The sequence below is a fragment of the Oncorhynchus nerka genome, linkage group LG14 (assembly GCF_034236695.1).
Source record: "Oncorhynchus nerka isolate Pitt River linkage group LG14, Oner_Uvic_2.0, whole genome shotgun sequence".
NCBI lineage: Eukaryota > Metazoa > Chordata > Actinopteri > Salmoniformes > Salmonidae > Oncorhynchus > Oncorhynchus nerka.
The window spans coordinates 35456084-35469151 of record NC_088409.1 but is presented as its reverse complement, the minus strand read 5'-3'; the positions used below and the strand labels follow the sequence as shown (position 1 = coordinate 35469151).

Sequence of the window (13068 nt, the reverse complement as noted above, 5' to 3'; positions counted from 1 at the left end):
TGCCGTGTTGCTGTTTTCACTCTGTCTCTGTTCACTGTCTGTCTTTCTGTCTGTCGCTGGGCTCTGTGAACAACAGCAGGCACAATCCCACTCTGTTTTTCTTTCAGAGGAGGTTGCACAGAAACCTTTGCAGCACACAGTATATGTTAGTTTGCTCATCAAGTTCATGTAGACCACAACTTTGGAAATTCCGGTTCCATTCTCACCCAGATCAGATAAAATATGTCCCAACATTCCAAAATGGTTGATAGCCTAGGCAGGTGCATCTCTCATCTCCCCCTCTCATCGCCAGAAGGCCCAAACAGACCTTTTCCAAAAAGGAGAGTGGCCCATTTGAAACGGTGTTAGGGCATTTGCATTAGGGCTAGCGTCCATGTACCAGGCAGGCCATGTGGTGCGTGGTGGCGCGGGGACAGAGCCATGTTGGAGTAGCTACTGAGGCGCTGCGTCCTTGTGTCTCTCTCCCAGTCCCTGGCCCTCCCTTTGGAGCTCCGCCGTTCACCTGCTCCCTCCCCGAGTAGCATGATCGGAAGGGGGACGTGGGCCACCGGGCCACAGCTGGGGTTCTGGGACAGCTTTGCTTAGTTGGCTCTGCCCCGGGTGGTGGTGGTGTTGGTGGTGGTGCTCAACACAGCAGCGGCCTGTCACAGGGACCTCCACGTCCCATTAACACATAGCCTGGTCAGGACAGAGAGCCAGACCCAGGCCCCCAGCAGGGCCCCAGTAAACACATGTCGCCTGGCCACAACCAGGACCCAGCCCGGGAAGAGGAGAGAACACAGCACAGTTAGACCTGGGAAACCTAGAGGACAAGGGTGGGTTTGTTTGGTAAATGGCATTAAAACTAAATGTACAATGTGAACCCAGAGGATACCCCTTAAAGGTTTGAATTAAAACCCTTTCCAAAAGTGGTCCTCGTTGTGCACCACACATTAAATGTGCTGGTTAGAACATTTAGCCCAAGTCCGTAAGGGTTTTAGCATTGTTTCATGGAATTTGTAATGTTATTACCTAGAAATAAAATATAAAAGTGACACCCATGAGAATCTAAAAGTCCTTTTGAAATGTGTTAGTGTCCGTAGTGTAATGTTCAGAAAAACTATTAAACTATACATTTCTGATCATGTATTATCAGAATTACAGAAAGTGTTTGTGTCATTATGAGATTGTTATATTCACTATATTTTTTTAATACATTTCACAGCAGTCTCTTATCATATTTGGCTCACATATTTGTCATTTATAATTTTGATATATATATAACAATTTACTTTATATTGTTTATATCTCACTGCACCAATTCGTTTCAATAAATACTATTTTTATATAAATTGTAATCAAAGAAATGTAGCATTTAACATCTTTTCAATTCCCTTATAATTTCTCAGTTCTAATAGACCTATAAAAACTTGGCATATTCATTCACATTTAGATCTCTCTCTGTCCCTCTCTCTCTTTCTCTCTCTCTCGCTGTCCCTTTATTTATCTCTCTCTCTCTGCCCCCCCCCCTCTCTCTCTCTCTCTCTCTCTCTCTCTCAGTGATATTACCAGACAAACAGGCACTTGCCAATATCATTTTCACTGTGCAATGAAACAGATTCATGCGTCTCCAGAGATTTGCTAAAGAAATATCATTTAATTATAAAAGGAAGCATCTCATTTCTACACTGTGCAAAATCATCCACTCAATCAGATCATTGCCGGAAACTAGGAATTTTGAAACAGATTTTCTTTGTTCCAGAACTCAGAATGACAATATTGAATATATGTTAACTGAAATAATATGATTCTTCTGAGATGTGTTGTAGTTTAGTGTCTTTGTACCTGGTATGAATGTGTACCAGTGGGATTCTGTATGACACTCTCCTGGGACTCTGACCCCTGTGCCATTTGCTCAAGGCCATCCATGAGCTTTCAGTGTTGGCTATCATCTGCAAAACACTTGATGTTAAAATGAGTCTGTACACTGTAGTGTTATATATTTATTATTTATTCAACCATGCTCATTTAAACCAGTGATATTGTCAATACAATACATTATTTTTATGCCTCAAAATTGCTGCACAAAATTGACTCCTAGGCTATTAGTATTTTCACAAACGTGATGACTGGTACAACAGATCGATAACCGTCATAATACCTTAGATATGATGAATATCCTCATCATATACATTGTCTCAGAACAACTTGTTTTCACTGTAGAAACAGAGTAAATGAAGGTCATAAGAGTGCTTCCCATTCTATACCTTCTTGAACGTATGGACGGAGTCAGTCTGACATGCTGCCGTGTGTAGGGTGTCTATGCATCAACACGATATCATGCATACGGAGTTGCATTTTAGCATGAGAAGAGCGCCTTCTAGTGGTGGCCAGAATAACATCATCAGAATGGGAGGCGGAGTGAGCAGAGAATAAGAGGATTCAAATCTATGTTATAATGTTATAGTCTGCTAACTGCAGTTTATTCCACACCACACCCTGTAACAATAGGATTGTTTGACCCATTAGTGACTTTTCATATTCACTCTGCCATGGGAAGTCTCACTCAGCTTTCTCTCAGCCTGTCTGTGCTGCTCTCTGGCTGTTGTCTTAACCTGATGGTTTGACAGCCTGCTGCCATATCACCATCCTGTCTGTTCAGAAACACTCTCAATATTTGCTGTTATTCATGAGAAGAGGAGTTTGTTTAGTTTTTCTGTAGGTATAGGCTGTTGTTAGTATGAGAATTGTCTTCTGTTAGTTCCATATATTAATAATGTAGACATTGCACTTAATATGATTTATGTTTATGGTTTAGTGAACCATACTTGTGTGATTAGTAGCCTTGTGACGGAAACCTGAAGAGTTGCGTTAGCTTCCTGAGATAATTTCTAGGCTTTAGCTCAACGGGCTAACACAGTCTAGGTTAATAGAACATTTAAACCACGAACAAGTTAACAAACATGGCAGGCAGGCAGCTACTTGAAAATTGTAGGTGCCAGGAGGCTTTCCCTGGTTAGCCGTCCGTTCAACAACAGTCTGGGCTGATTTGGAGACAAGACCAGAGGTCTTTAATTACAAAAGCACTGAGCCCTCCGGCTTTACCACCATCACTTCACAATTGAGAGAGAGAGAGAGAGAGAGAGAGAGAGAGAGAGAGAGAGAGAGAGAGAGAGAGAGAGAGAGAGAGAGGGAGAGAGAGAGAGAGGGAGAGAGAGAGAGAGAGAGAGACAGAGAGAGACAGAGAGAGAGAGACAGAGAGAGATGGAGACAGAGAGAGAGAGAGAGAGGGAGGATAAGGGGCCTGAAATAATCAGGCCGTTTGCAAATCACCATCAAGCTCCTGGAAACAGCTCCTCAAGGAGAGAGACCACATGGTTACAGTGTCCTGTCTCAAAAGTGTGCTGCAAATCCATAGAATACAATGTGGTTACTGTATGTTTGCTGAAAGCCACCCTCAGCCCCATAATGTGCAGTGGGCCTGGCCTGTGTTGTAGACAGATGGGAGAGCTGATGTGCGTTACTATGCATTTTACAGCAAACTATTACAGAGTCGTGCTGTTTACACACAAACATTTGAATACCTGTCTGCAGGCCAGTTTAATTATGCAAACCCTTCTGTTATGTGTGTTGCTTTGTCGTCTCCTCCCAGCTCTCTCACTGCAACAAGGCTGGAGAGATTTGTTTGTGTTTTCATTAAGATATGGACAGTGGTGTGGTGCAGGCAGGAGCAAATGTATTCCATTCCTCATAACCTCGAGTATCTTATACTGTCTGTTCCTCCCCGCCACGGTGGCCCATGTTCACATTTACACTAGCGTGGCAGGTAGCCTAGTGGTTAGCGCGTTGGGCCAATAATCGAAAGGTTGCTGGTTTGAATCCCCAAGCCAACTAGTTGAAAAATCTGCCGACGTTCCCTTGAGCAAGGCACTTAATACTAATTGCTCTGGATAAGAGTGTTTGCTGAATGTAAATGTCTAGCCCTCAATGTCATTATTCCCCTCCAATCAAGGACTGATTTAGATCTGGGATATCAGGTGGGTCCAATACATTATCAGGTAGAACAGAAAACCAGCAGGCTCTGGACCTCGTAGGGTAAAAATGGAACACTTCTGCTGTATAGGCTACTTTACTGTACATCCATTGTCATTTAAAGCTGAAGAAATGTAAAATGACCTCTGATGTGTGACTTTGAAATCTCTGGAGTTTGTAGTTGGGGAGGAGGGACGTACAGTGCATGTGCCTTATTTCCCCATACGATTCATCCTTTGACGTTTGATTCGTGAAAGTACTTACATATACGATGCACCTCCCCCCCTCTCATCATTTTGTTTCTTGAATTCTGTCATATGTTCATCTTCAACTACATGTTCAAATACGGCATTCATCAAAGGGGAAGAGAAGGAATGGGCATTAGGCCAGCTGAGCCTCAGTCGCCGGCCCAATGTAGAGCTGGTGAATATTATATTGAGAGGGAGGAGAGAGAGGGAGAGAGAGAGAGAGAGAGAGAGAGAGAGAGAGAGAGAGAGAGAGAGGGGGAGAGAGAGATAGAGGGAAAGAGAGATAGAGAGAGAGAGAGAGAGGGAGAGAGCGAGAGAGGGAGAGAGAGAGAGAGAGAGAGAGAGAGAGGGGGCAGAGAGAGAGAGAGAGAGAGAGAGAGAGGAAGGCAGAGAGAGAGGGGAGAGAGAGAGGGAGAGAGAGATAGAGAGATAGAGAGGAGAGGGAGAGAGAGGGAGAGAGCGAGAGAGGGAGAGAGAGAGAGGGGGGAGAGAGAGAGAGAGAGAGAGGGGGGGCAGAGAGAGAGAGAGAGGGAGAGAGAGAGCGAGCGAGAGAGAGAGGGGCAGAGAGAGAAAGAGGGGAGAGAGAGAGGGGGGGAGAGGGAGAGAGAGGGAGGGGGAATGGAGAAAGCAAAGCAGTGTTTTTAATTATCTGGACTAGGTACAGGATGCGGTTTTTTGATTGTTTTAATGAAGCAGCTGGCCTATTGTCTCTCCTTAATTCCTCTATTGTTTTTAGAATATGTCATAGTTCTTTATTCTTTTATCAGGTGCTCTGCAGGAGGATTCAGCACAATAGCGTTCATTCCAACTGCATTGGCCGCTGCACAAAGCCAGGCAGGCAGCTCATTGCAGAGAGCTAGCTCGCTAACAGGCAAAACAGTGCAAATCACACAAGCTGCTACTTTTTAGCCTTTTCCCCAGTTTTACTTGTGGGCTGTGCACTTTCAAAATTGGCAAAAAGCGGCCAGTATGATACAGATAAACTTTCATGAAGTATTCACAAAATGATTTGCCTTTGCTGCCCCTCTCTCTGTACAGTAAGAGGTGTTTCCCAATCCTTGTCCTAGGAACCCAAAGGGATGCACATTTGTGTGTGTCAGTGCTGGCCTAGAACAAATCATTTGGTTCTCCATCAAGACCAAGCTTGGGAAGCAAGAACTGTGGTGTACAGTGATGCCCTGAGAGCAACATCTCAGTGGATCTCCAGTGGATCTCAGGGGATCTCCTGAGCTTCCATCTATGTGTATTTCCCAAATGCCACCCTATTCCCCATTTAGAGCACTACATGTGTCCACGGCCCATAGCTCTGGTCTAAATAGTGTGCTAATTTGGGAATAGGGTGTCATTTGGGACTAAGCCTCCACCTGAGTTTGGTGGTGGAGGTCTCCTCTGAGGCAGGAATGATTCTGTCTGAGTCACTATTCTGTGTTTTAGAACACCACCCCAGCATTCTCACAGATGACAGATGGGTGTCTGTAGTGTGGCTGGCTGAAGGAGTCACATTGCTGTGCATATTTCATAGGTGAATTGCATTGTAGGTTAGTACTAACAGTCATTAGCAATTAGCAGTGGAAGGCTTGCAGTAATTCAGAGCATCTTTAAGAAATTGTTTTCAAAGACAGTGAAAATGTACGTCTGTCGTGAGTTCAGTATCAGGGTGTTTTTCTCCATTCTCTTTGTTAACCGAGAACCTGAGAAGTGGAATCTCTACCAATTTAAACTTTTGATGGTGAGTAGTGACGATCTGCCCCCCACCTGCCCCCATTGTGGCTGCTCGCTGGCAGTTAGTATCTACCTTGATGGTAACTCTGTCTGACGGTAGTGGAGTTTTGTTACTTTAATTAGGAGATAAAATTCAAAGGGCCTCTCCAGGCTGTGTGTGGTGAGAGAGAATCAAAACCAGCGCTCAAGTGGAGGGACCTGAAGTGTGTCTCTCATCACGGGAGATTGGCCAGCAGATAGGCACTGTTCTTTAAAGGAGCTAGTGCTGCCTGCCACTCACACACACACACACACACACACACACACACACACACACACACACACACACACACACACACACACACACACACACACACACACACACACACACACACACACACACACACACACACACACACACACACACACACACACACACACAGACAGAGCTTTCCTTGCACACAGAAATGGGACTTTAAAAGATGGCATATTTTACTACGTCTTGCTCCCACTCCTCTGACTCATTTCTATAATAGTGTTTAATTTCAGTGCTGTTTGACATAAATGTAATGAAAAGGTTGGGAAATGTGTTCATGAGAGTAGCGAGGTTATGACCAGCGTCAGGTGGGAGGTGGAATGCCTTGGAAGGTGTACCAGAGAGGAGTGATACATCCTCAGATTGGTGTGGAAGTTAGGCTTCATAACAATCATTCCATCATGTCATTTCAAAGTAACTACAGCAGTTACTCTTCAGTTTTCCTCCCTGGGTTGGGGAGCCTCACTTGAAAACCTCAACCCTGTCTACACTGACCTTTAAAACCAGTGATTTATACGTTTTGTGTAAACATTTGTAATCAGTGTCTCTCTAAAGTGTGGAGGATGGAACTATGAGTGGGGTACAGTTAGTCTTCTGTTCTACCCTTCATACCTCTCCCCTCTCTTCTGCAACGCCCCTTCTTTCCACAACAGCTGGACTCAAATTACAGGTCCTCTCTCATCCTGACGCTGCTCTGTCGGAGTGTTTGCACATCTTTGAAAGCTAACAGAGTGCCCTAATTAATTGTCCAGCTTTTCTCTGAAACAATGTCCTAATTCTGCCATTTAGCGTGAGCGTATCATCGTTTGTTGTTATCGCTCCAGACAGATTTTTGTAAATAGTCATATTAAAACTTTAATCTCTTCAAAGGAAAATGAAGTGCAGCTGAAAAGCCTGTCATGTGCAGGAGATAAATATTATCTAAGCTAAAAACCTTCCTCTACCCCTTCCTCCCCTTCCGCTCTCTCATCCTAACTTAATGAATATGTTCAGAAGATTTCACTGGGATGTTTCATCCCTAAACACAAACATCTGATCGTGTGTAGAGGATCTGTTTGAGGTTATGCTATATTACTGAAGTATACAGTATAGCTCCCAATGCAAAGACCTACTACAATTTACCCCACTGAGTATGACATTCCTTACTGATACTTTAACCAAAGTATGACATTGTGATTTCACACTTTAGTCATTATATAGTCATTATTATTAAGTCCTTATAACATGTCCCTCTGGATGGAATTCCATACCCTCTGAACTCCAGAGTTTGGAGTCACCTATAGGGTGAAACATCAATAATAATAATATAATACTGTCCCCAGTGGGAATCGAACCCATCAACTAAGCTACACAGGCTAACACTACCATGCTCTACCAACAGAGTCACACAGGATAAAAACTATCTTTTTCAGCATGTTCCCCTTCTGTCTGTTCCAGGTGGCCAGCTGTGGTGTACCACCACTAAGAACATCATGGGGGGCGAGGAGCTAGTGGCGTTCGCCGTGGACTTTGACTCCCGTCTACAGGCCATCAACCACATGTCTCTGAGCGAGGGGATGTACCCGGCTAGACTGCTGGACACCATCCAGCTCCTGCCTCAGCAGGCCGCCATGGCCTCCATTCTGCCCACCGCCATCGTCAACAGTGAGTTACAATACACTCCATGGCTAGTCTGTACTGGAGTCTCACCTAGGGCTGTGTTTGAAATGGACTCTATTCCCTATGTAGTCCACTACTTTAGGCCAAAACTTTAAGTAATGCACTATAGAAAAGAGGGTGCAGACTCTGGACAAAGGTATTGCACTATATAGGGAATAGGGTGCCGTTTTGGACATAGCCCTAATTGTCTGTCTGTCCATCCGTCTATGGGCTGTAGATTAACCCAGATGAGTCTGTGTTAAGAGCGGTTGAGATAAGAGCTGTCGACCTTCTGTTTGGGTTCACATAAACACAGGCGAGCCTCCCACTAACCTGTTAATTGCAAAATACAAGCTTCATGCAAATAGTGCATTTGTTTACTTAATAAGGGCTATCTGGGTTCAGCTCGACAGGGAGGCTGCTCTGCTGCAGGCAGATGGTCCAGTGTTTCAGTTACCCTTGAGAAAGGGCATCAACCTAGTGGTATCGACACAGTCCTATCACAGGCTTGGGTATTACAGGGTTTTCTCCTGGCTTTGGGTATCAAATCAGAGCTATAAAGAGAAAGAAGCGTGTGTGTGTTGTACGTGCATACGTGTGCATGTTGTTGTGTGCGCACGAAACGTACACTGACGTTCTACCCTGACGTTGTACCCTGTCTTTTACCCTGACGTTGTACCCTGTCTTTTACCCTGACGTTGTACCCTGTGTTTTACCCTGCCGTTGTACCCTGTGTTCTACCCTGACGTTGTACCCTGTGTTTTACCCTGACGTTGACCCTGTGTTCTACCCTCTCTCTCCAGAGGACATCTTCCCATGTAAGGCGTGTGGGATCTGGTACCGCAGTGAGAGGAACCTGCAGGCCCACCTGATGTACTACTGCAGTGGCAGGCAGAGGGAGCCAGAGAGCCAAGGGGAGGAGAACGACAACGGACCCCACCAGACACCCAGCATCTGCCCCTTCCCACAGTGCAACAAGAGCTTCACCAGCGCCAGGGCCCTGGAAATGCACCTGAGCACGCACAGCGGTGAGTAGAGATGTCCTGCTAGTACTATTAGTATAGTAGTTGAGCTTCTACTGTAGTAATACTAGTAAAGTACTGTAAAGTAGACGAAATGTAGATTTATTTCAGCTTTCATTTAGTTGTAAGTATCTCACCATTGAGTGATGTTGACATGAGATGTGCTTATCATTAAAGGTAATCCGATGTATTATTTAATCACGGTGAGTAGTACAGAACAGTATACCTTTAATATTTGTCAGTCATTAAGACACTGTCAGTTTCACATTAGTCAGGTAAAATAATTGGAAAAGTGAACTACTGCTCTTAGCGCCATAAATATACACATCCCCCTGTCAGCTTAAGCAGTTGACAGTTCAGCTTTCAGCCCAACCAAAAATCAGGAGGGTTGGGAGTAAGCTTGGCATAATGCATCAGGTTTTGATCGTAGCCATAGTTAACGTTAAGGCAGAGTGGGAAGGCGACGAGGAATCTCAATAGTGTCCTTTTATCTCCCTAACAGGTGTCAAAATGGAAGAGACGCTCCCCCCTGGCACCAGCTTGAAATGCACAATCTGTAACTACACGGCGGATTCTCTTATTACGTTCCAACATCACATCCTCTCTCACCTGTCACAGGCCGCCTTCAGATGCAATCACTGCCATATCAGCTTTCAGAACCACAGGGAACTCTTGCAGCATCAGGACTTACACAGCCACCATGGCCACGGCGGTGGCAGCAAACTTCACAGGGAGAGCGACAGCGAGCACTCCCCCAGGGGGGCGGAGGAAGCCCTGCAGCAGGCGGCGGCCCGCGTCGAGCTGGCCAACCGGAAGGAAGCCCTCCAGAGTCCCAAAGGATCCCTCAGCAAGGACGCCACCATCGACAGCGAGCTGGAGAAGGCTGAGAAAAAGCCCATGCTGTCAGGGTTGAAGGGGGACGGTGGCCATCCGGGCAGTAAGGCCAGCTTCTCCTACACCCGGATCAAGTCTGAGCCCTCCAGCCCCCGCTTGGCCTCCTCTCCTGTTCAGCATAACATGGGCCCCACCTACCCCATGGGGCCCTTCCTGTCCCAGTTCGCTTTCTCCCAGGACATTTCTGTCGTCCCGCAGGCTTCTGAGATTCTGGCTAAAATGTCAGAGCTGGTGCACCGGAGGCTACGCCATGGAGGGAACACGGTCTACCCTCCGGTGATCTACAGCCCCCTTATACCCAAAGGGGCAACGTGTTTCGAATGCAATATCACCTTCAACAACCTGGAAAACTACCTGGTCCACAAAAAGCACTACTGTAACAGTCGTTGGCAGCACATGACCAAGTCGCCTGACTTCTCCAGCATCTCAGACAAGGCCGTGAGCCCCAACAGTGGCCACAGCTCAGTCAGTATGCTCGCCGGATGCCACCCGTCTGAGGTCACCGACAGCCACCTGATGCAGTCGGCCTGTTTGTCAGTCAACTCTCAGAGTGTTCTGGACATGATCAATGCAGGAGGGGCAGTGAAAGGCCCTGGCCCAGAGAAGGAGCTCCCGGGGCAGGTGAATAAGGTCTCCACCACCCCGACCGGCGTAGAGGAGAGGCCGAACGGGAAGCAGCAGGCGGTGGAGGGGAAGAGCCCTACCAACACGCCTCTGGTGGAGACTGACGTCAACGATCCCAACCAGACTTCCTGTGCGGCCTGCAATATCACCTTTAGCCGCCACGAGACCTACATGGTCCACAAGCAGTACTATTGTGCTACGCGTCACGACCCCCCCATGAAACGCATGTCCGCCAACAAGGTTCCCTCCATGCAGAGGACCATGAGGACCCGCAAGCGTAGGAAGATGTACGAGATGTGTCTCCCAGACCAGGACCCGAGAGGACCCTCCATTGGGCAGCCAGGGTTCCTGGGGGTCCTTCCTATGGCGAACCCCTGTACCTCCCAGGAGGCGGTGGAGAGCCTGGCCGACCGCTTTCACCCTCGCTGTGACGTCTTCCCAGGGATGGTCCCCAAACACCTGGAGGCTTCCCTCACCGTCACCAAGTCTATCATGGCCCCCAACAGTAATGCCACTATGGACCAGCAGGAGCTGGACGCACCCATCGATCTCAGCAAAAAGTGCTCGCCGATCCCCAATGACAAGACATCGCCAAACTCCCCCAAAAGACTGTTAGACTATCACGAATGTACAGTGTGCAAGATCAGTTTTAACAAAGTGGAGAACTACCTTGCGCATAAACAGAACTTTTGCCCTGTGACAACAGCCACAGCCTCCCAGCAGCACGGTGGTGAGACCATGTTCCCAGACGTGGTGAAGAGTGAAGGCAGTAATCCTGATGACGCCTACGATAAGAGCCCATGTGAGAAGAACGGCAACGATAAAATGATTGTGCAGAATGGGGGTGGAATGTTCCCCCCTCACATGGGCCCAGTGCCGGGTCTCAAGCCCTTCAGCGAGGCTCAGCTCATCCCGACTAAAGACCAGAACATGTTTCTGCCCCACTGCCTTTATCCTGGCGCAATAAAGAAGATGAAAGGTGCCGAGCAAATATCGCCCTACTTCGGGATAAAGCCGACCGATTACGTGGCCGGCGGGCTGGTCATGCAGGGCGAGAGAGAGGTGAGCAGCGAGCAGGAGCAGAGCACTAATGGAGGGGGACCAGAGACGGGGAGAGAGCAGCCTGCTGCCAACGGCTGCCCACTCCCCAGCAAAGAGCCACTGCCCCTGCTGCCCAAAAACAGGGGCATGGTGATAGTCAACGGCGGTCACAAGCCAGAGGAGCGCTCGGGATCGGGGCCCGTCCCACCCAACCAGGATAACCAATCCCACAATCCCCAGCAGCAAGACGGCCACCCCTCACCCACGTGGGGCGCGGAGAACCCATCCGACTCCAACGAGAACGTGTCGCCCGCGTCCAAGTCTCCGACCGAGGAGACGGTGCCCACGGTGACAAAGGGTTTGAATGGGTCGTCCCAGGCTCCGGGCAGCGGGAAGTACTGCCGCCTCTGTGACATCCAATTCAACAACCTATCAAACTTTATTACCCATAAGAAGTTTTACTGCTCGTCACATGCTGCGGAGCATGTGAAATGAACTAGTTCCTGTTTAGTTTTCCTGTCCCTTCCCACTCCCCTGTTTTCTGTTTGGGTACACTGTCGTGTCTGGAATAATGCATCACTCACGCAGTTCTAAACGCTGCTTGTGGACAATCAAGAGAGGCTTCTTCTTTCATCATTTTAACACCTCATTGCAAATCATTGGTTAAAAAAGAAAAAAAAAGAAAAAATGAATCCAGAGTTGGTGCCACTTTCACATGTATTTATTTTACAATCAGTATTAATAGTAGTGATCTTAATTTAAAATTCAAATGAAATTTATATCAGAGTTGTTTGTAATGTTATTGTATAGTCATTCTTGTGTAGCACACATATTATTTACACTGTAATGTAGGCTCAATGAAACGATAGAATACAAATGAGATGCATTTTAGACACAAAATAGCTACTGAAGCACTTGTCTATTCTTATTTGCTGTAACAGTTTTTGTATATGCCTAAATGTCATTTGCAGCTTTGCTATTCATGACTGGGATTCTTGGCCTTAACCCTTTGGTGGGATAGCCAGGTACAATCCAGCTGCATCTTCTGTTTTGGCATACACTTGGCTTAGCATACGTATGTGGCTGTGTCCCTGTCTCTTTTCTTCAACTCAGACGTGGATGTTTTCAGGAGGATGGCAACATTCTTGTACAGTACTCATATTTCTGTTTGCTGAACTACACTTTGGTCTCCCTTTCTAGAATTTGCTGTCGATGCAATACTTTGTAAATGAGGGAACATTACTCAAAGCAGTATTATGAGGGGGACTGCATATATTTGAGGGAAAAAAAATTGTACAAGAATTACATTTATTGCTGTTGATGATGGACAAGCTGGTTTGGGAAGTTGGTTGACGGGGGATACTGATGTAAAATAATCATTCCATTGTCCTAATTATGGGAGAAAAAAAGTTTCTTAAAAAAACGTTGTTGCTATGCATGTATATGGATGGAATAAAGTTCCAGAACTGTTGGAAATAATTTTTATTTTGATGTGGTGTCATAATTAAACTTAAATCCTCAGGATAATCCATTGATGTTTGGTCTTTTCTTTCAAAGCTACAACACAGTATCA

General features: G+C 46.5%; 1 protein-coding gene across 1 annotated transcript in view; it reads left to right on the top strand.

The window, feature by feature from the left end:
- The window catches only part of zfpm2a (zinc finger protein, FOG family member 2a), a 167088-nt gene extending 154066 nt beyond the window's left edge, over window positions 1-13022 (top strand). Inside the window, exons 6-8 of the mRNA XM_065028025.1 lie at window positions 7714-7920; window positions 8718-8942; window positions 9439-13022. Coding sequence (XP_064884097.1) covers window positions 7714-7920; window positions 8718-8942; window positions 9439-11990 — 2984 coding nt within the window. The 3' untranslated portion in view covers window positions 11991-13022. The remainder of the gene's footprint in view (window positions 1-7713; window positions 7921-8717; window positions 8943-9438) is intronic.
- Window positions 13023-13068: the final 46 nt, after the last annotated feature.